At 42.2% G+C, this 23808-nt stretch overlaps 1 protein-coding gene across 10 annotated transcripts in view; it reads left to right on the top strand.

Moving 5' to 3' along the window:
* The window catches only part of LOC132395349 (THAP domain-containing protein 2-like), a 32727-nt gene that overhangs the window by 3869 nt on the left and 5050 nt on the right, over positions 1–23808 (top strand). For 2 of the 10 annotated variants that reach the window (XM_059971834.1, XM_059971831.1), the window contains exons 2-3: positions 14667–14859; positions 18524–21228. In XM_059971834.1, the coding sequence (XP_059827817.1) occupies positions 14692–14859; positions 18524–18928 (573 nt within the window). In that variant the 5' untranslated portion in view covers positions 14667–14691 and the 3' untranslated portion in view covers positions 18929–21228. Of the gene's footprint in view, positions 1–11204; positions 11309–14666; positions 14860–18523; positions 21229–23808 lie in introns of those variants that run through there. The other 8 variants (XR_009512573.1, XR_009512577.1, XR_009512574.1 and 5 more) reach the window with 8 other exon arrangements.

The raw sequence follows: 23808 nt of genomic DNA, 5'->3' as shown, positions 1-23808 counted from the left end.
CATTTGACACCCTTACTAATCAAGATCCACTTTAATTATACCTAATAACTTGGCCTTTGTCTGCAGCAATAAATTTCACAGATTCACCACCTTCTGGCTGAAGAAATTCCTTCTCATCTCTGTTCTAAAGAGGCATTCTTCTATTCTGAGACTGTGCCTTCTGGTCCTGGACCCCCTGCTTTAGGAAACATCCTCTCCAGGTCCACTCTATCCAGGTCTTTTAATATTCAGTGGGTTTTGATGAGATCCCCCACCCCCAATCTGCTAAACTCCAGCAAGAACAAATGCTCTTCGTATGTTAACCCTTATCATCCCAGAGATAATTCTTGTGAATCTAGACCAATTTCCTGAAGCCTGGCTCTCCTTTCAGTTAGTCCATAATTATGCTTTCCATCACTTTTCACCCTCCAGATAATGATCGCTAACAACATCAACAATTTGGCTCTTGTGTCATATTGTTAGAGCAGGATAGGTTTGATTTATTAATAGTTTCTTTGCCAAAGACAAAGGTTCCTGAATTAATAAATAAAAAGGGAGATTGAAGAGGCAGGGAGATTTTCAGAAAACCTTACAGAGATAGTGATCAAAACTGCCAAATTGATAAATGGCAAAGATAAAATTTACATAAGACATTAGGAGCAGAGTCAGGCCATTCAGCCCATCAAATTATCACTGCAAAAATAAGCAATTTACCCAAATGATCCATGTTATTCTCAATGCTCCATGTGCATGCTGTGTATTACCACAGTACTTATCAAACCTCTGAGTATGTCCTGTTCTTTATTTCTTCATGTACTTAATGAACTTTCCCTTGAATCCATTTTTGATATTTATCTAATTATTGAACGATTTCAGATTTTACATTCCACATATACTCTGGGCAAAGTTTTCCCCTAAGTTTTGTTTTAGGTTGTCACTGGATGTCTATAACTTTAAAATGGGAATTTTCCACTAAGTGGCAATATCTGGACCTCTTCCTCTCAAACCTCTTTGTGATGTTAAAGAACTCTATTGATTCACTAACACATATTCGTACATGTAAGGAAAAGAGCTCCAGTCTACTCAATCTTTAAAAATGAGGATGGGATTTTAAAATTTAAGAGTTTATGGAACTTGGAACAATGTAGGCTTTTAAAGACTAGATGGGTCAGCGTAAACATCAGAATATGGACCCTTTTGAGGGTCATGAATGATGTGTCTGAGCTGTCTAGATATGCAAGCAAGGGCAAAACAATGTGGAAAGCAAGCTGTTGCTCGTGTAGCAAACTCACACGCTTCTAATGAATGTTGGAGACCCATACAGTTTGGCACCACCAGCAACAGAGGAACTGAATTGTCTTTGTTTCTTACATCCTTTATATACACGAGGGTAAAAAGTTTACATTGCATCTCTGTTTAAGTGTGCAATTTTTAATAAATAGTGTGTACAACTGGAAAATGTAACATAGAAGTACAGTTGTGTTAGCAAGAGTTAATCAGTCTCATGGCCCAGTGAAGGAAGCTGTCCTGGAGCCTGTTGGTCCTGGCTTTTATGCGGCTGCTGCAGTACTGCTTCCCAGATGGTAGCAGCTGGAACAGTTTGTGGTTGGAGTGACTTGGGCCCCCAATGATCCTTCAGGCGTGTTTTTTTTTAAATGCACACCTGTCTTTGTAAATGTCCCAAATAGTGGGAAGTTCACATCTATGGATGTGCTGGGCTGTCTGCACCACTCTCTGTAGGGTCCTGTGATTGAGGGAAGTACAGTTCTAATACCAGGCAGTGATGCAGCCAGTCAGGATGCTCTCAATTGTGCCCTTGTTGCCAGTCAGCATTGAAGTCAAACATTGTACTGCCTTAGGGACTCCAGCTCCAGATATTTTCCTTGGAATTTACTCCCAAAGACTTCCTCATGAATGGGAATAGCTGCAAGGCAGCAGAGGCTAAAGGTCAGTTTTCCTTCTCCTAGGTGAGATGCGAGCCACAGCTGATGAGCCCCATCAGCCCGAAGCAACTGGTTTTAAGGTGCCAATAACCTATCTTTGTCCCTTCTTCTGTCAGTAGAAATGGCTCCATCAGGCTTGGTAGCTACGCCACATGTGCAGGAGATGCGAGTGACAGCAGCATAGAAACATAGAAAATAGGTGCAGGAGTAGGCCATTCGGCCCTTCAAGCCTGCACCGCCATTCAGTATGATCATGGCTGATCATCCAACTCAGAACCCTGTACCTGCTTTCTCTCCATACCCCCTGATCCCTTTAGCCACAAGGGCCATATCTAACTTCCTCTTAAATACAGCCAATGAACCAGCCTCAACTGTTTCCTGTGGCAGAGAATTCCACAGATTCACCACTCTCTGTGGGAAGAAGCTTTTCCCTCATCTCGGTCCTAAAAGGCTTCCCCTTTATCCTTAAACTGTGACCCCTCATTCTGGACTTCCCCAACATTGGAAACAATCTTCCTGCATTAGCCTGTCCAATCCCTTTAGAATTTTATACATTTCAATAAGATCACCCCTCAATCTTCTAAATTCCAGTGAGTATAAGCCTAGTCGATACAGTCTTTCTTCATATGAAAGTCCTGCCATCCCAGGAAACTATCTAGTGAACCTTCTCTGTACTCCCTCTATGGCAAGAATGTCTTTCCTCAGATTAGGGGGCCAAAACTGCACGCAATATTCTAAGTGTGGTCTCACCAAGGTCTTGTAGAACCTCCCTGCTCCTGTACTCAAATCCTTTTGCTATGAATGCCAACATACCATTTGCCTTTTCTACCACCTGCTGTACCTGCATGCCCACCTTCAATGACTGGTATACAATGACACGTTGCATCTCCCTTTTCCTAATTGGCCACCACTCAGATAATAATCTGTTTCCCTGTTCTTGCAACCAAAGTGGATAACCTCACATTTATCCACATTAAATTGGATCTACCATGAATTTGCCCACTCACCTAACCTATCCAAGTCACCCTGCATCCTCTTAGCATCCTCCTCACAGCTAACACCGCCGCCCAGCTTCATGTCATCTGCAAACTTGGAGATGCTGCATTTAATTCCCTCGTCTAAATCATTAATATATATTGTAAACAACTGGAGTCCCAGCACTGAGCCTTGCGGTACCCCACTAGTCACTGCCTGCCATTCTGAAAAGATCCCATTTACTCCCACTCTTTGCTTCCTGTCTGCCAACCAATTCTCTATCCACATCAATACCATACCCCCAATACCGTGTGCCTTAAGTTTGCACACTAATCTCCTGTGTGGGACCTTGTCAAAAGCCTTTTGAAAATCTAAGTATACCACATCTACTGGCTCTCCCCTATCCACTCTACTAGTTACATTTTCAAAAAATTCTATAAGGTTCGTCAGACATGATTTTCCTTTCACAAATCCATGCTGACTTTGTCCGATAATTTCACCTCTTTCCAAATGTGCTGTTATCACATCTTTGATAACTGGCTCTAGCATTTTCCCCACCACCGATGTCAGACTAACCGGTCTATAATTCCCCGGTTTCTCTCTCCCTCCTTTTTTAAAAAGTGGGGTTACATTAGCCACCCTCCAATCCTGAGGAACTAATCCAGGATCTAAGGAGTTTTTAAAAATTAACACTAATGTATCCACTATTTCTTGGGCTACTTCCTTAAGCACTCTGGGATGCAGACCATCTTGGCCCTGGGGATTTATCTGCCTTTAATCCCTTCAATTTACCTAACACCACTTCCCTACTAACATGTATTTCCCTCAGTTCCTCCAACTCACTCGACCCTCGGTCCCTTACTATTTCTGGAAGATTATTTATGTCCTCCTTAGTGAAGACAGAACCAAAGTAGTTATTCAATTGGTCTGCCATGTCTTGTTCCCTTTGATCAATTCACCTGTTTCTGACTGCAAAGGACCTACATTTGTCTTGACCAATCTTTTTCTTTTCACGTATCTATAAAAGCTTTTACAGTCAGTTTTTATGTTCCCTGCCAGCTTTCTCTCATAATCTTTTTTCCCTTTCCTAATTATGCCCTTTGTCCTCCTCTACTGGTCTCTGAATTTCTCCCAGTCCTCAGGTGTGCCGCTTTTTTTTGCTAATTTATATGTTTCTTCTTTGGACTTGATACTATCCCTAATTTCCCTTGTCAGCCACGGGTGCACTACCTTCCCTGGTTTATTCTTTTGCCAAACTGGGATGAACAATTGTTGTAGTTCATCCATGCGATCTTTAAATGCTTGCCATTGCATATCCACCGTCAGCCCTTTAAGTATCATTTGCCAGTCTATCTTAGCTAATTCATGTCTCATACCTTCAAAGTTACCCTTCTTTAAGTTCAGAACCTTTGTTTCTGAATTAACTATGTCACTCTCCATCTTAATGAAGAATTCCACCATATTATGGTCACTCTTACCCAAGGGGCCTTGCACGACAAGATTGCTAACTAACCCTTCCTCATTGCTCAATACCCAATCTAGAATGGCCTGCTGTCTAGTTGGTTCTTTGACATGTTGGTTCAGAAAACCATCCCGCATACATTCCAAGAAATCGTCTTCCTCAGCACCCTTACCAATTTGGTTCACCCAGTCTATATGTAGACTGAAGTCACCCATTATAACTACTGTTCCTTTATTGCATGCATTTCTAATTTACTGTTTAATGCCATCCCCAACCTCACTACTACTGTTAAGTGGCCTGTAAACAACTCCCACCAGTGTTTTCTGCCCCTTAGTGTTATGCAGCTCTACCCATATCGATTCCACATCCTCCAGGCTAATGTCATTCCTTTCTATTGCGTTAATCTCCTCTCTAACCAGCAATGCTACCCCACCTCCTTTTCTTTCCTGTCTATCCCTCCTGAATATTGAATATCCCTGGATGTTGAGCTCCCATCCGTGGTCACCCTGGAGCCATGTCTCTGTGATCCCAATTATATCATATTCATTAATAACTATCTGCACATTCAATTCATCCACCTTGTTACGAATTCTCCTCGCATTGACACACAAAGCCTTCAGGCTTGTTTTTACAACACTCTTCACCCTTATACAATTATGTTGAAAAGTGGCTCTTTTTGCTTTCTGCCCTGGATTTGCCTGCCTGCCACTTTTACTTTTCATCTTACTACTTTTTGCTTCTTCCCTCATTTTACACCCCTCTGTCTCTCTGCACTTGTTCCCATCCCCCTTCCACATTAGTTTAAAGCCTCCTGAACAGCAGTAGCAAACGCTCCCCCTAGGACATTGGTTCCAGTCCAGCCCAGGTGCAGACCGAGCTATTTATACCGGTCCCACCTCCCCTAGAACTGGTTCCAATGCCCCAGAAACTTGAGTCCCTCCCCATTGCACCATTTTTCAAGCCACGTATTCAACTGAAATATCCTCCTATTTCTACTCTGACTAGCACGTGGCTCTGGTAGTAATCCAGAGATTATTACCTTTGTGGTCCTACTTTTTAGTTTATCTCCTTACTCCCTAAGTTCACCTTGTAGGATCTCATCCCGTTTTTTTACCTATATTGTTGGTACCTATGTGCACCACGACCACTGGCTGTTCACCCTCCCACTCCAGAATGTCCTGCAGCCACACAGAGACATCCTTGACCCTTGCACCAGAGAGGCAACATACCATCCTGGAGTCTCGTTTGCGGCCTATGGTGGAGGAAGGGAAGCCCCATCCTTTGAAGATGTCAGGATGCTGATAGCCGTAGAGGAGTCAAGGGATATGGGGAGAAGGCAGGAATGGGGTACTGATTGTAGATGATCAGCCATGATCACTGTGAATGACGGTGCTGGTTCAAAGGGCTGAATGGCCGACTCCTGCACCCATTGTCTATTGGAGCAGGGATCCATTCACAGACCCAGTACTGTGACGCTGACTTTGTTTGCACCTTGGGATTTGTTACTTGATTAATATCACTGTGTGCACAGTTCAGGCAGAGATCAAAACATCCAGAGAAATCGGGAAACAGGCAGAGTCAATATTCGGATGGACAGAGTACAGATACAAATGCTGGAAATTCACTGGCACAATCTTGCAACAAACAGGTGAAAACACAGGACTGAAATACACTGAGCAGTAAACCGAGAGGCAGATGATAGGTGGAACACAATGAGACAGGGGTGGCAGCAATACAGGTAATAATGAGAAACAAGTGAGAGACGGAGTAATCAGTGATACGGGCTGGAGTAGAGCAGGAACGTGGACAGGAGCACATGGGACATGAAAACAAACAAGAGCACGTGGCAATACGAAACCACAGACTGACAGCTGTGGGAAAACACACAAGACAGAGTTCAGCTGGAGGTACTGACAGAAGAAGGAGGATGTCCTGGAAAAGAAAGCCTCACACTGGGAGCAGATGTGTTGGAGACGAAGGATCTGAGCTGTTATATACCCCGTAACTGGGTGTCTAACCAGCAGAGAAAGAAGAATTCGTTGGAGTCTGGTGGTACTATACTAAAGGTGTTTATTAATAAAAATAAGCAAAACCATTTCAATGATGCAAATATACATATAAAACAAGTTAGCAGTAATAAACCTAAAAGTGTAGGAATAATAATAAACAAGCCCTATGGATGTCTAGAGGTAAATAAATTGTCATAGAATATAAAGTTCAGTTCATGAGTGCTGATGTAGTTATGGTTGTTGTAATTGTTGGAGAGAGAGAGAGAGAGAGAGCGAGCGAGATGTAACAGCTACAGTCAGGCAAACCTTCCTTTGCTTTCTTAATCTGTCGTGTCGGTGTGGTCATTCAGTTATGACCTCTCCGTCCTTCTGCTAGACCGTTCTTCTGTGGTGAACTCGTCACTCTGGCATGAGTGGACACACACACACAAGTGCCCACCGGCCCTGCTTTAACACTGTGAACTTTACTGACCGATCTCCTGGTTCGGTCTCGAAGCCCCCACCTTTCTTGTGGGTTCCAACACTCAATCAGTGTCCACTGGCATGTCTGGAGGGTGTCTCTCCAGACCTGTCTTTTATCCCTACTCACAGGGACTCAGCTATCCATCACTCCTGAATGACTGTGTCCTTCAAATAAGGCCACTCCTTCAGTCCGCTGAGGAATGTTTATGAGCAAACTATTGTCCTTGCAGTGAGACAATAAATAATTCGAAAAGGAGTCACAATACGGTTCATCAGCAATTTCCTCCTCTCTCTTATCTGTCGCCGATGTTCTTGCTCGTTTTTCCGTCTCTCTTTCTCATGGTCAGCATAGCAACAGTAATAGTTCGTGGTTCTCAGAAGGGGAATGGTTAACTCTGTACCCCATTGTCCATCAGGTCTGTTCATCACTCATAACAGAGCAAAGAGAATAACATTTTTACAGGGAAAGGGTTGGGAGAGATTAAGTCAGGATAGCCATGGGAATCAGTAGTTTTATGAATGATGTCAGTAGACTGTTTTGTCTCCTGAGATGGAAACAGAGATCAAGAAAGGAGTGAGGGGTGTCAGAAATAGATCAAGGGAAGTTAGAGGCAAAGTTGATGAAGCTGATGAGCTTAGCAAGGGTGCATGAAGCAGCACCAATGCATTGCATAAGAGTTGGAGAGCTTGGGACATGGACTGTTCGATGTAGCCAGTGAAAGGGCAGGCACAGCTGGGGTCTGTGGGAGTAGCCATGGCTAGCCCTTGAGTTTGTAGAAAGTAGAAGGAGCTGAAGAAAAAATTGTTGAGGGTGAGGACCAATTCTTGCAGATGGAGAAGGGTAGTAGAGGAGGGGAACTGGTTGGGTCTTTTGTTGGGAAAGAAACAAAGAGTTTTAAGGCCTTCTTGACAGAGGATAGAAGTGTATAGGGACTGGACATCCATAGTGAAAATGAGGCAGTCAGGGCTAGGAAAGTTGTTGAAGGGATCGAGAGCATGTGAAGTATCACAGATGTAGGTGGGAAGGGACGGAACCAAGGGGGATAGAGTCGAGGTTTGTGGGCACGAGCAGGCAGAGACAACAGGCCTACCTGGACAGTCATGTTTGTGAATCTTGGGTAGGAGGTAGAAACAGGGTAAGAGAACTGTGAGTTTCGTGGCAGTGAGTGGGAGTCCTTCAGCGCTAATGAGGTTCGTGAAAGTGTCAGAGTCAATCTTCTGATGGTCTGGAGTGGTGATCTTTTCAAGGGGTAAGGAAGAGGAGGTGTCTGAGAGTTGCCGCCTGGCCTCTGCAAGGTAGATGTCAGTTCGCCACACTGCAACAGCAACTCCATTGTCTGCGAGTTTGATGGTAAGGTTGGGATTGGTGTGGGGAGACTGAAGGACAGTGCATTCAGAGGGGGTAAGGTTTGAGGAGGAGAGAGGAGTGCTGAAGTCCAAACAGCTTCCCAGATTCCTCAGATTACCTGATAAATTCTTGTACTTAAAAAGTTTGTCCAAGTCACTCTTTCTTTTCTAGTCATTCTTTTCTTTTCTTTTAGTCATTCTGGTAAATTTATACTGCAGTTCAGGTAAGGCCACTTTATCTACCCTAAAGTAGTTTGGATGATCGATCAAGGCTTTGTATACTTCTAGTTAACTTCTACACTCTTGATGCTCCATTCCTTTAAAATATAAAGACCACCATTCCACTGGCTATTTGATTATTTTCTGCATCACTTCAAACTCCATTGTTGTAATCTTTTACTATTTGTAAGTTATTAAAATCTATCCACGTTATGTCCAAAGTTTATGACTGCAATCTTGCCTGCGGTGAAATCTTTGAACCACAACTACTTATGATTTTACCTAGTCAAGTGCTAGAACCTTTTACTTTAAATAGTTAATAGTTCATGGTACCTCAAAAAAATTACAGAAATATCCCCAAAGTGTATAACAATATTTCAATATATTAAATAATCTAGAACAATGTAAGATAATTCATATTTTATTGTTCTAATGACTTATAAAGTAATCTTAGCACATTGTGGTGGTTTAATTCCATTATTAATGTATTAATATGTAAATAAAATATCATTAATATATAATAAGTGGGATCAGGGCGGCATGGTAGTGTAACAGTTAGCACAATGTTTTACGGCACTAGCTGTAAGAACGGGATTTGATACCCGCCACTATCTGTAAGGAGTTTATACGTTCTCCCCATGGCTGCATGGGTTTCTCCAAGTGTTCCAGCTTCCTCCCACATGCATTTGGGGTTAATAAGTTGTAGCCATGACATGTTGGTGCCAGAACTGTGGCAATATTTGGGGACTACGCAGCACAATTCCCTCTGCCCCCCAGCACTCCATACCAGACAGAGATGCAACCAGTCAGTATGCTTTCCATGTACACAAGAGGTGACCTGATAAAGATGGAGAAGATGATGAGAAGCATTGATTGTGTGGATAGTCAGAGGCTTTTTCCCAGGGCTGAAATGGCTAGCACGAGAGGGCACAGTTCTAAGGTGCTTGGAAGTAGGTACAGAGGAGATGTCAGGCATAAGTTTTTTTTACGCAGAGAGTGGTGAGCGGGTGGAATGGGCCGCCAGCAACGGATAGGGTCTTTTGAGAGACTACTGGAAATATACATGGATTTCAGAAAAATAGAGGGCTATGGGGAACCCTAGGTAATTTCTAAGTTAAGGACATGTTCGGCACAGCATTGTGGACCAATGGGCCTGTATTGTGCTGTAGGTTTTCTATGTTTCTATCTGTCGATCAGTAAAATCGACTCACCATAGATTCTACCGCTCGCTTACATTAACGTTGGATTGGACTGTATAATTGTTACTTCCTTTTTAGCTTAACTTTCCTATGCTTGCATGTATTTTTATGTAATCACCTACATACGTGTAATTCAGTGAATTTTCCAGTGGTTGTGGTGCAGTTACCTCTGTATTTTTCTGGAAACTTCTTGGTTTCAGTGACAAGTGTCAAATTACTTGAATTTGCCTATCCTATTGCTTAACTGTTACAATGGAATACAGTCGGCCTTCCTTATCCACAAGTTCCATATGCATGAATTCAACCAACCACAGATCGAGAAAGCCTGTAAGTTCTCTGTCTAGCACTTGTTGTTCGAGCACGTACAGACTTTTTTTTCTTGTCATTATTCCCTAAACAATGCAGTATAACAACTATTTTACATAGCATTTACATTATATTAGGTATTATAAGTAATCTAGAGATGATTTAAAGTATACAGCAGGATGTGCGTGGGTTATCATGGATCAGGATCGAAAAAAAATCGGAAGTTCTCTTATTAAGTAAGTCAGAACAGGTACATCCGGTATTATTTAGCATCAGTTAGTCAAACATTTGTCGTATATATTTTACCTTTCTGTGCATATAAAACACTTAAGAACATACGTTTCAGCGCCGGGCTTGGGAACTGAAATTCCCGAGTTCGATCCAGTGACAGATCGCTCCTGAGTGCGCTCTCCATCCGTGCCCGGTTGATGTGGAGGATCAAAAACTCAAAACCCAATGTTTAAACCACTGTGTTGCTTAGTATTAATTGTAGCTTTCATCGGGACAGGGCCTTTCTCACTTTATCCTTTAAAATTGTTCCGATGTTTGACCGTCTAGCCTAATGCTTTTCCAATGACCGATGGCGCTTTACCTCTTTCCGATCGCTTTATTATTTCCACTTTATTTTCAATCGTGATTATTTTTGTGAACAGAAACACTACGGATTCAGAGCACCGCCGCCGGGTCCTAATGTCCACCACACTGAGACAGGTTAAATAAGGTCTGGGGTTCTGCTGGGTCCTAAGGTCCACCAAATTGAGACAGGTTGAATAAGGGACTTGAACATCTGCATTTTTTGGTATCCGCAAGGGGTCCCGGAACCAATCCCTCGCGTATAAGCAGGGCCGATTGTATTCTGTTGTAGTTGGGTATGAGGAGTCCATGACTACTTTCTACTCTGATCTTTCCTTTGATTCTCTGCTCTTGAAACACTTGATACGGCCTTAAGCCACAAGTTTTATACCTCATTCTTGACTTCCAAATGACTTTTGGATTGCAAAGGCATCAGGATCTGACAGTACAGACAGTTTACAAAGGGCAGCTAATCTAACAACCCACATCCAGCAGCCCAATCAGTGGCCACAGCACAAGGTTTCTCACAGGTTGGCAACACTTGTTTAAAAGTACAGAAGGGGCCATTGTTGTGAGTAGGCCAGTGGTGAGAGGAGGAGTGTCAGGTTTTGGCTCAAAGGCTTCAGTTCAAAAGAGGCATTGTTTCTAGGTAAGCTTTCATTGAGGTTCCCTTTTTTTTCTCGTACTGTACCTGGTGTAGTAAATGGCTGTTACCTGTTCTTTATGCCAGATGTGGAGTCCCGGGAGACCCCGAGTCTCACAGGGAACCTTATTTGCATGAAGAGCATCTGGCTGCAGCTCCTTGAAGACCATGTTGGGGATCTGGAGCAGCAGGTGATTGACCTTTGGCTTGTACAGGAGAGTGAGGAGATAATTGCTCATAGTAACAGGGAAATAGTTACCCCGAAGTTGCAGGGGGCGAGTTGCTGGGTGACTGTCAGGAGAAATGGAAACTGGCAGTTAGAGCAGAGCACCCTAGTGGCTATTCCCCTGAATAATAGGTATACTAGTCTGGATATTGTTGAGGGGGATGGTCTCCCAGGGGAACGCCGTGGAGACCGGGTTAATGGGACTGAGCATAGTTTTGTGGTGGAGAAAGGAAAAAGGGAGAAGAGGGGAGCAGTAGTGATAGGGGACTCAGAAGTCAGGGGAACAGACAAGAGATTCTGTGGATGTGAACGGGACACCCAAATGGTATGTTGCCTCCCAGGTGTCGGGGTTAGGGATGTCTCAGATCTCATCCACAACATTTTGGAGGGGAAGGGAGAACAGCCAGATGTCTTGATACATATTGGTACCAATGACTGAGGAAGAAAAAGCAAAAAGGTCCTAAAGAGAGAATTTAGAGAGCTAGGTAGAAAGCTGAGTCGCAGGACCTCACGGGTAGTAATTTCTAGATTGCTACCTGTGCCACATGCCAGTGAGGGTAGACATAGAATGATTTGACAAATTAATGCATGGCTGAGAAGCTGGTTCAGGGGACAGGGTTTCAGGTTCTTGGATCATTGGGATCTCTTCTGGGGAAGATATGTTCAAAAGTGATGGTGACTAATATTCTTATGGACAGGTTTGTTAGAGCTGTTGAGGAATGTTTAAACTAATTTGGCAGGGGGGTGGGAACTGGAGTGAAGGGACTCAGGATAGGATGGATAGCTTAAAAAAAAGCAAAGATAGCCTTCAGTCAGACTGTTAGAAAGGGCAGGCAGATAATAAGATGTAATTGCAGCCAGTGGGTTGAGTGCATAAAGGAGGCAGAATCAAAAAGGGTAGCAAATACAGTGTTATATCTCAATGCACAGACTGTATAAGAAATAAGGTGGATTACCTTGTTGCAGTTTTGTCAGGTATGATGTGGCCATCACTGGATTGTAGCTGAAGGTTGGTTGTAGTTGGGAGCTGAATGTCCATGGTTACACATTGTATCTGAGGGATAGGAAGGTAGGCAGAGGGGGTGATGTGGCTCTGTTGGTAAGGAATGGCATTAAATCAGTAAAAAGATGTGATATAGGATCGGAAGATGTTGAATCCTTGTGGGTTGAGTTAAAAAACTGCTAGAGCAAATGGACCCTGATGGCAGTTATATACAGGCCTCCCTACAATAGGTGGGATATGGACCACAGATTACAACAGGAAATCAGAAAGCTGTGTTATAAGGGCAATATTATGATAGTCATGGGAGATTTAAACATGCAGGTCAGTAATGGGAAAATCAGGTTGATAATGGATTTCAAGGGAGTGAGTTTGTTGAATGCCTGCAAGATGGCTTTTTAGAGCAGTTTTTCATTGACCCTACTGGGGATCAGCTATACTGGTTTGGGTGTTGTGTAATGAACTGGAGGCAATTGGGGTGCTTAAGGTAAATGAACCCTGAGGAGACAGGGTGTGAGGGAAGAGACGTGAGTGCAGTTAGTAGCTCAGAAAGCTTAAAGACCTAAGGGTACACAAGTCACCCAGACCAGATGAACTGCACCCTACGGTTCTGAAAGAGGTAGTGGTGGAGATTGTGGAGGCATTAGTAATAATCTTTCAAAAACCATTAGACTTGGGCATGGTGCCAGAGGACTGGAAAATTACAAATATCATTCTACTCTTTAAGAAAGGAGGAAGGCAGCAGAAAGGAAATTATAGACCAGTTAGCTTGACCTCAGTAGTTGGGAAGATGTTGGAGTCAATTATTGATGGAACAGGACAAGATAGGACAAAGTCAGCATGGTTTCCTCAAGGGACAATCTTGCTTGATCAACCTGTTGGAATTCTTTGAGGAGTTTACAAGTAAGATAGATAAAAGGGATGCAATGAACATTATATATTTGGACTTTAAGAAGGCCTTTGACAAGGTGCCACACATAAGGCTGCTTATCAATTTAAGAGACCATGGTATTAAAGGAAAATTACTGGCATGGTTAGAGCATTGGCTGATTAGTAGAAGGCAATGAGTGAGAAGAAGAGGCTCCTTTTCTGGTTGGCTGCCAGTGACTAGTTATGTTCCGCAGGGGTTGGTGTTGGGACCATTTCTTTTATATTGTATGTCCATGATTTAGATGATGGAATAGATGGCTTTGTTGCCAAGTTTGCAGATGATATGAAGATTGGTGGAGGATCAGGTAGTATTGAGGAAACAGGAGGCTGCAGAAGAACTTAGATTAGGAGAATAGGCAAGGAAGTGGCAAATGAAATACAGTATTGGAAAATGCATGGTCATGCACCTGGTAGTAAAAATAAAGGTACAGACTATTTTCTAAATGGGGAGAAAATCCAAAACTCTTGAGATGCAAAGTGACTTGGGTGTCCTTGTGCAGAACAACCTAAAGGTTAACTTGAAGGTCAAGTCAATGATGAGGAAGGAAAATTCAATGTTAGCATTCATTTCAAGAGGTCTAGAATACAAGAGCAGGGGTGTGATGCTGAGTCTTTATAAGCACCTGAGTATTGTGAACAGTTCTGGGCTTCACATCTAAGAAAAGATGTGCTGGCGTTGGAGAGGGTTCAGAGGAGGTTCACAAGGGTGATTCTGGGAATGAAAGAGTTATCATATGAGGAACATTTGATGGCTCTGGGTCTGTACTCACTGGAATTTAGAAGGGTGAGGGGGAATCTCATTGAAACCTTTCAAATATTGAAAGGCCTAGACAGAGTAGATGTAGAAAGGATGTTTCCCATGGTGGGGGAGTCTAGGACAAGAGGGCACAACTTCAGGATCAAGGGATGTCCATTTAAAACAGATGAGGAGAAATTTCTTTAGTCAATAGGTTGTGAATTTGATACCACAGGCATCTGTGGAGGCCAGGTTGTTGGGTGCATTTAAGGCAGAGCTTGATAGGTTCTTGATTAGACACATAACAAAGGTAACGGGGAGTGGGGCTGGGGGGGGGGAGGATCAGCCATGATTGAATGGGGGGGGCAGACTTGATGGACCAAATGGCCTAATTCTGTTCCTCGGTCTTATGGACTTTGAGGTGTGGTAGGAAATGAGCCCGTTGGAAAAAGCTACACAGTTACAGGGAGAACGTGCAATCTCCACACAGACAGTGCCTGAGCTTAGCAATGAACAATGTAAGGTACAGCTCCAGTGTCTGTGGTTGTTTATTTTTCTCCCTTTCAGTATTTCTAAGAAATTGCATTTTTTAAAATCTTTCCCGAAATTTAGGTCTACAGTTCCCAGTAAGATAACTTTTTACTTTTTATTATTAAGGTTTCCCTCTAACCCCAGGAGACGGATGGAGTGGATACAACTTGTTCGGCGGGAAAACTTCAAGCCAAGCAAACACACTTTCCTTTGCTCCAAACATTTTGAGCAAACCTGCTTTGACCGGACAGGACAGACCAGACGCTTGCGAGAAGATGCCGTCCCTACAATATTTGATTTCCCTCCACATATTCAAAAAGTAAGAGAGGGGTTGCACAGGTGTTCTGATCTCCAAATGATCTCAGGCAGCACTGGGATATGGTCTCACTTTCGGTGTGTATGCTAAATTTGCAACTTATTAATTTATGTCATGAACTTTGCAATTCTTTGGAAGAAGCGGAGCTGAAGTGAGATCATTTTAATAGGAAAGTCGATAACCAGAGAATATAGATTTAAGGGTTGAGGGTAAAAAAAATCACCCAAAGGATAGTATGGGTTTGAAAGTTGCCACTATAAAAGGGTGTTGGAGGGGCTCCTATTCAATTAAAGAAAGTCTGAACATGCAGGTGAGTATTTGTAATCTACAAACCAGTGGACTGAGAGCTGAGAAATGGGAGTAACCTTATCAGATTTTTCTTAAGCCAACAAATATTCCATTAACTTTTCGTATCCACTTCTGACTTGGTTTACTAGAACTACATTTCAGGCTCAAGGACATAACGAGCAGAAACTGGAACCTCAGCCCCTCTGCCATTCAGATTCAGATTAATTTTTTGCATGTACGTCAAAACATACAGTGAATTGTGGTGTTTGCATTAACAACCAACACACCTAGGAATGTATTGGGGGCAAACGCAAATGTCGCCGCATATTTGTGCACCAACATAGCGTGTCCACAATGCTTGGCACAGCAACACAGATTAGAACACAACAAGCATCAAAACAGCAATATGAAACCAAGGCACGGTAGTATAGTGGTTAGCATGATGCTTTACAGTACCAGTGACTTGGGTTCAATTCCTGCTGCTGTCTGTAAGGAATCTGTATGTTCTCCCCATGAATGCATGGTTTTCCTCCAGGTGCTCTGGTTTCCTCCCACATTCCACAGACATGCTGGTTGGTAGGTTAATTGGCCATTGTAAATTGTCTCATGATTAGGCTATGGATAAATCAGGGGTTAGGACATTCATTGCTGCCGTAAACATCAGTGGCATAACAGGTATAACTAATTAAATCAGGGATTGCTGGGCAGTGCGGCTCAAGGGGCCAGAAGGGCCTATTCCACACTGCATCTCAATAAAAACATTTTTAAAGGACCCTTTCTTCCTGCCCACTTACAGACATACACAATCACACCTCCAGGCTTTCAGCCTCCAATCTCCAGGCTTCAGTAATTGGGTTTTGACTTCCAGATGGCCAATCAGCCTTTGGGCTCTGACTTTCAGTATTGACCCCAAACTCCAGCCCCATTCAGTAAAGATCATGGTTGACCTTGTCGTGGTTTCTCGTGCCCCACAAACGACCAGGAGATGCATAAGATTCTTCAAGAAGTATTAAACTTTAATTTGCAAATCAAAGCTGAGACAGTCATTGAGCTAGTCGCTGATTGCCCACCGATCCTTGTACATAGCATTTTTTATAGCCATCTCCTGGTTTAGTTGCATTAGCATATCCAATTGGTCTACAGTTGCATATCACAAGTACATCCGCCACTATTGTTTCTACCCATTGACTTAATCATGTTCTAATCTACATCTCTTAGCTACCTCTCATTAACACACCATTATCTTCCACATTCTTAAGATTTCATTCTCCTACTAAATTGGATACATGCATAGCAAATAGCAAACTCAGACTACATAATCTACATCCCTTAGCTACCTCTCATTAACACACCATTGTCTTCTAAATTCTTAAGATTTCATTCTCCTACTAAATTGGATACATGCATAGCAAATAGCAAACTCAGACTACATAATCTACATCAAAACTGACTACATAGTTTTGGTTACACAGCAAACAATGCAACTTTTTTACTCCAATAACCTTTAAGCTCTGTACCACGTTCTGTTTAAATCCAATCTTCCTTGATTTTATTAGCATCAAGATCTATTGGTCTGTCCAGAAAATAGTAATTGAACCTCAACTCTCTTGCATATGAAAATTCAAGGCTTCACTGGTCTTTCTTCTTCTCTCTTCATAAGCTAATCATTTCTAGACTCCCAGCCAAGGGAATTATCAATTTCACATCTACCCTATCAAACTGCATAATAAATTTATGTTTAGTGAGATCAATGACAGACATCTCAATACATTTTTAAAATTGAAATGATCATCAATTTAATTTTTTTTAATTATTGGCATCAATACTGATTTCTGAAAAGTTTAATGTTACAGAAATAATGTTTTCCTTGTGTCTTATTAGCAAAACTTACTGCTTTTGTAAAAGGAACCAAGTACAGGATGTCAAAGGTAGGATGAAAATGCTGAGAGAAAGTAGATTATAGAGACTACAAAGAAAGGGAGTTAATAGAGAGTCATTGAAACACCAAAACAAGTTTTAGCTTAGACAATTGTTCAGTTTTTTCAGTGTCACACTCGTTATCATTGTAAAAGCTGCTGACTCGTGCTTTCTCTCCTTTATTGCTGCCTCCTCTATCTCTTCCACCTCTCTACGCTCCTGTCAACTTCTCCATCCATTTCTTCTATTGCTCCACTTCCTATGCGTGGTAGTGTAGTGGTTAACACTTTCCTTTACAGCGCTAGTTGTGAGATCAGGGTTTGTTTCTCACCTTTGCCTGTAAGGAGCTGAATGTTCTCGCCAGGTGTTCCAGTTTCCTCCCGCATCCAAAGTTAGTTAGCGCCAGAAGCATGGCAGCGCTTACGAGCTGCCCAGCAAATCCTGGCTGATTTGATTTGGCATAAATCAATGTATATTTCAAAGTACATGTGACATCTTTAATCTTTTCTTTGTCAACCCCAACCCATGGTTACCTGCCTGTCACAAGTAAGATTAGGAAGTCAAAAGAGTGGAAATTGGAAATGTGATCAGAAAATTCTGAAAAACACTCAGAAGGTCAAGCAGCTTCTGTGGAAAGCGAGAATTAACATTTCAGGTTAGAAGCACATGAGCAATACGTCAGGTTAGTATTAAGATGCAGAAGGGTTGGGATGGAGTGGAGAGAAAGTTTGTAAATCTGGCTAGAGCAAAGAATGTTGGGAATAGTGAGGTTGGAGTGCCACAGGAGGGGTTTGGGACATGTGGCAGAGAAGGAATGCCAGTGCAGGGGGTGTGGAAAAGGTGTTCAGATACACCCAGCTCTGAGACACCAGGCAAGGCAATTTGATTCCAAGCAATTGATTTGAACATTATAGAATGTCTGTCTGGTGCTTCCTCTCTCTTCCCCTTTTCCCAACCTGTCCCTGCCCCCTTCCCAATCTCTCCACAAAAGAGACCCATATCAGAATCAGGTTTATGATCAGTGACAAATGTAATGAATGTTTTTTTTTACAGCAGCAGTACAGTGCAATACATAAAATTATGGAGTACTGTGCAAAAGGTGCCCTAGCTATTGATATGTGTATATAGTAGGAATTTGCTACAGTGAATTGGCTTGAGAAGCAACAAAGAGCAACATTCAACAATTATAAAGAACTATATAAAAATAAGTTAAAGGTTAAACTAAGGATTTGGAATAAAAATGTGGGTAAATACATAAATACTAGCATGCATTTACATTGCAACCATGTTTATAATAAGCAGTTTAAAATGTTTAAAGTGCGTTGCGGCGTCTGAGGTACTAAATTAGAGGGGGTGGGTGGGAGCTAACTAGAAAGGTTGATCAGATTATTGGCCTGAGGGGAAGAAATTTTTAAAGTGGCATAAAGTACTAATAGTAATTCTTCTTCTTTTTCTTTTGAAGAAATTAGCAGGCAGAAAGTCCCCCCTGACTTCTGGGGGCATCAGTAACGAACAAACCCCACCCAAGTCCTTCACCAGCTCTGGCAGTAACACTAACATTAGCACAAATACATGTAGTAGTACCAGTACCCAAACCAGCAGCATCAAGGAAGTGTTCCAAGAGCACAGTTACTGTTTGGCAAATCCTGTTGTCGCCAAGAGGAAGATAATCCAGCTACAGGATGAAGTGGATTACCTCAGGCAGCAGATAAAGATCAGCAAGCAGCGGGAACGCCGCGTGGTCAAGAAGTGGAGAGGGGTCAGCAATCTTCTCGTGGAGCTCAGAGAGAAAAACCTTCTGCCTAGTGACAAGGAGCCAGAGCTTATTCAGACCGTCTTAAGTGACAAATCGCTTAAAAAGCTATGAGCTGACAGAAATTCACCAGGGCAAATGGTTCTGTGGCCCAGAAAAGGCAGTTTGTTTCATTATCTTTAACTCTAAAGCACAGAAGCAAAATGGTTTTCAGCAGCCTTTCATTCACCAAATTGCAATGCCTGGGTGCTTTTGTGTATTTATTGTTTATCAACAAATCATTCACAAGTGATGCACATTGCATTTGTTGATGTAAAGTGTAACAGTGTTACATGGCACCAGTGTTTGCGTTGGCAATAAATGTCTGCTCAGAAACACAGTCAGACAGGTGCTTTATCATGGTTTGTCAGAAGGTGTTGGACAGTTAAACCATGCTGTGACATTTTTATTCAGCGAACCCTGACAAATAACCAGCTTGAAATGTGCCTTGACACCTCATAACCATTCTGAACTACAGCCTCAAAACCTTTCAGTGATGCATTCGATTTCGATACCAATAGTTCTGTCTGGAAGTGCCCAAGAAGACTTGTGCCAGACAATGGCACACCACAAACACAATTGAGACTTCATTTGATACAGGATTTCTGTGGATAGCAGTAAAAGAGATAAGGTGCTTATTTGACTAACTGGAAAGAACATTTGTCAATAACTGGTGCTACACCTGCTATTGTTTGAGCAACAAGAGGATTCCCCGGCAGATGCAGTCTTTTGATGTGCCATCCGTGGTGGTAGGTCTTTGGCATTTGATTGCCTTTTTTTATGTTTTTTTTAGAAAGTGATAAAATATATTTTGATTTACAGGAAATCTAATGGGAGCACACCAAGCACTTGTGCCAAATCAGAATCCAAACAGTAAACAGGGGAATCAAAACCTAACATCAGATAATAATCTGTTGTTAACTCTTTTGTGTGACACTGAAGGAACTCGTACTAATGAAGTATTACCGTTCATTGAGGTAAATGAGGTCAGTGTGTTCTAATAATAGATTAGTATGGTTTTAGTGAATGTCAAAGAGACACTGCTGGCTAATACAATGAGTCTTGTGTGCCTCACCCTTTCCCAAAGTAATCTTTCAAAATTATGTTGTAATATCTTTCCATAACATACAAAGCCTGCTCCAAATTTCTGTCTCTCCCTGTACCTCCCACTAATTTTTTCCTTATATCTATCCCAACCCAAATGTCATTTCTTTGTGTGGAATTTCTCTGGCCACGTTGTTTGAATTTTCACTGTTGCTATTTGCAGACCCTCACATTCATTAGAGTCATACAGTATTGAAACAGGGCCACCTAACAGGCCTATCTAAGCTGATCTAAATTGCCCATGTTTGACCCATATCCTTCTAAACCAGGGATTCCTATCCTGGGATCCATGGGCCCCTTGGTTAATGGTAGGGACACATGGCATTAAAATAAAGGTTGGGATGCCCTACTCTAAACCACTCCTATCCACATTCTTATTCAAATCTCTTTTAAATGTCGTTAATGTGTTTGCCTCAGTCACTTCCTCCGACAGCATGTCCCATATACTGGTAAAAAAGTTACCCTTCAGGTTCTTTTGTGTGCCGAAGGGCCTGTACTGTGCTGTATTATTCTATGTTCTATGTTCTCATTAAATCTCCTCCCTCACCCTAACCTTGGATCTTCAAGTTCTTGATTACACAATCCATGGAAACAGATTCTGTGCATTCACTCTATCTATGCCCCTCATAATTTTATACACCTCCATAAGATCACCCCTCATTCCCCCATGCTCCAAGTTATAAAGCCCTAGCCTGCTGAATCTCTCTCTTTATAACACAGTCCTTCGAGTCCTTGTAAATCTCCTTTGCACTCTTTCTAGCTTAATGGCATCTTTCCTGTAGCAGGCTGATAAAACTGAGTACAGTGTTCCAAATGTGCCTCATCAACATTTTATTCAGTTGCAAAGTGACATTCCTACTCCTATCATCACTGCCCTGACTGATGAAGGCTGGTGTGCCAAAAGCTGCCTTCACCACCCTACCTACCTGCAACACCACTTTTGGGGAATCTATCCTGCCCTTTCCCTTGCACTGTTTTCCTTCTTGTTATTTAATCTTGGCTGCCTTCCACCCCATTACAGACTTCCTTCGTTTTACTCCCATTTCTTCTCCCTACCCATCCCCAACCCAACCAACTGTGTCTCTTAATATCTTAATATCCATTTCTGATAATAGTCCGCCAAATTATTCTTCTGTTTCTCTCAGCAGGAACCACGTAAACTCCTGGGCAGTTCCACTATTTTCTGATTTTTATCTCAGATTTTCAAGATCTGCAGTATGTACAGTGCATGCAAGATACAGTGCCTATAAAAAGATTTCACCCCCTTGAAAGTTTGTGTGTTTTATTGTCTTACAACATTGAATCACAGTGGGTTTTTTTGGCTGATCTGGCTTTTTAGACACTGATGAACAGAAAAAGACTCTTCCATGTGAAAGTGAAAACTGATCTCTACAAATGATCTAAATTAATTACAAATATAAAACACAAAATAACTGATTGTATAATTGATTCAAGTCAGTATTTAGTAGATGCACCTTTGGCAGCAATTACAGCCTTGAGTCAGTGTGGAAAGGTCTCTATTAGCTTTGCACATCTGGACACTAATTTTTCCCCATTCTTCTTTACAAAACTGCTCAAACTCTGTCAGATTGCATGGGGATCATGAATGAACAGCACTTTTCAAGTTTAGCCACAAATTCTCAATTGGATCTGGACTCTGACTTGGCCACTCCAGGACATTAACTTTGTTGTTTTAGGCCATTCTTGTGTAGCTTTGGCTTTATGCTTGGGGTCATTGTCTTGCTGGAAAACAAATCTTCTCCCAAGTCTCAGTTCTCTTGCAGACTGCATCAGGTTTTCCTCCAGGATTTCCCTGTATTTTACAGCATTCATTTTACCCTCTACCTTCACAAGCCTTTTAGGGCCTACTGCAGTGAAGCATCCCCACTGCATGATGCAGTCACCACCGTGATTCACGGTAGTGATGGTGTGTTTTTGATGATGTGCAGTGTCTGGCTTATACCAAACATAGTGTTTAGTCTGATGATCAAAAAGCTCAATTTTGATTTCATCAGACCATAGATCCTTCTTCCAGCTGACTTCAGAGTCTCCCACAAGCTTTCTGGCAAACTCTTGCCAAAATTTTATGTGAGTTTTTATCAACAGTGTCTTTCTCGTTGTCACTCTTCCATAAAGCTGCGACTGGTGAAGCACCCAGGCAACAGTTGTTGATTGCGCAGTCTCTCCCATCTCAGCCACTAAAACTTGTAACTTCTCCAGAGTTGACATAGATCTCTTGGTGGCCTCCCTCACTGGTCCCCTTCTTTCAGGGTCACTCAGTTTTTGAGGATGGCCTGCTCTAGGCAGATTTACAGTGTGTGCCATATTCTTTCCATCTCTTGATGATTGACTTAACTGTACTCCAAGAGATATTCAGTGACTTGGAAATTGTCTTGTATCCATTTCCTGACTTGTGTGTTTCAGTAACCTTTTGACAGAGTTGCTTGGAGTATTCTTTTGTCTTCATGGTGTAGCTTTTAACCAGGATACTGACTCTCCAGCAGCTGGCCCTTCTAGATACAGGTGTATTTTTACAACAATCAATTGAAACACCTTGACTGCACATGGTGATCTCCAATTAACTAATTGTGTGACTTCCAAAACCAATTGGTTGTACCAGGGATGATTTGGTGTGTCAAGGTGCACTTCAGCACAGTACAGACCCTTCAGCCCATGATGTGCTGACCTTTTAACCTGCTCTAAGATCAATCTAACCCTTCCATCCTCCATGTTTCTTTCATCTGTGTGCTTACTTAAGAGTTTTTTAAATGGCTCCAGTATAGCTGCTTCGACCACCACCCCAGGCAGTGTGTTCTATGGACCCATCACTCTCTGTGTAATGAACATGCCTCTGACATCAACACTCTCCCGCCCCCCCCCCCCACCCTATACATTTCTCCAATTACGTTCTTTTGTATTAGCCATTTCCACCCTGGGGAAAAGTGTTGTGGCAATCCACTCACTCTATGCCTTTTGGTAATACACAAGAGCTGAAAAGCATGCATTGACTTATGGAAATAATAGAAAGAATTGAAGAATACTTGGCATTTACTAGTGATAAACAGAATATCAAACTGTAAGAGGACAATGTCTGGGTTATTTAAAATTTTGAATGTGGAATGAAGACCTGAATTCCCTCCTCCACAGAGACAACGGAGGAGTAAAGAATGGAGTGGAGGTTTAAAATTAAGCATCTTGGAATAAGCTGCCGAGTTGCTGTACACGTCCCTGTTTGAGCCATGCAAATCCAAGCTGATGTTTCATGAGATCGGCCTTTATCAGCACAGTCAGATTCCATGTGCCAAGCCCTGATCACTTCCTCCTGCATTCTGGCTACAACCTCTTGCTGCCTGCCTTCCTGGCCAGACTATTAATCAGTCGGGCTGCCAAGGAGAGAGATGTGGGTGTTGTTGACTATGTCAGTGTAAACCTCTAACCCCTGAACTGTGTGGTTTGTAAGGCTATTTCACCAAAAAATGTACTACGTTGCAGTGGTTCTGGTGTACACTGCAAGGGAGGATAGTAGAATTCCTCCCTTGAGCAGCATTAATGATCCTTTATTTCTGGATCTGGATAAATCTGGATTTATCTGAATTTGAATTTTCTGTGTCGGTATTCAAACATCTACCCAGTTCAACAATCCATGTTTTGGATACACATCCAGCAATTTAACCACTTATGATCTTGAATCCATTCTAGTCTAACCGAACACTACAACACAGAAACAGGCCCTTTGGCCCATTTAGTCTGTGACAAACAATTATTCTGCCTAGTCTCATCTACTTGCATCTGAAACATAGCCCTTCAAACCCCTCCCATCCATGTACCTATCCAAATTTCTCTTAAATATT

Source organism: Hypanus sabinus, chromosome 6, assembly GCF_030144855.1.
Source record: "Hypanus sabinus isolate sHypSab1 chromosome 6, sHypSab1.hap1, whole genome shotgun sequence".
In the NCBI taxonomy this organism is placed as follows: Eukaryota; Metazoa; Chordata; class Chondrichthyes; order Myliobatiformes; family Dasyatidae; genus Hypanus; species Hypanus sabinus.
This window is presented reverse-complemented; position numbering and strand designations above follow the sequence as displayed.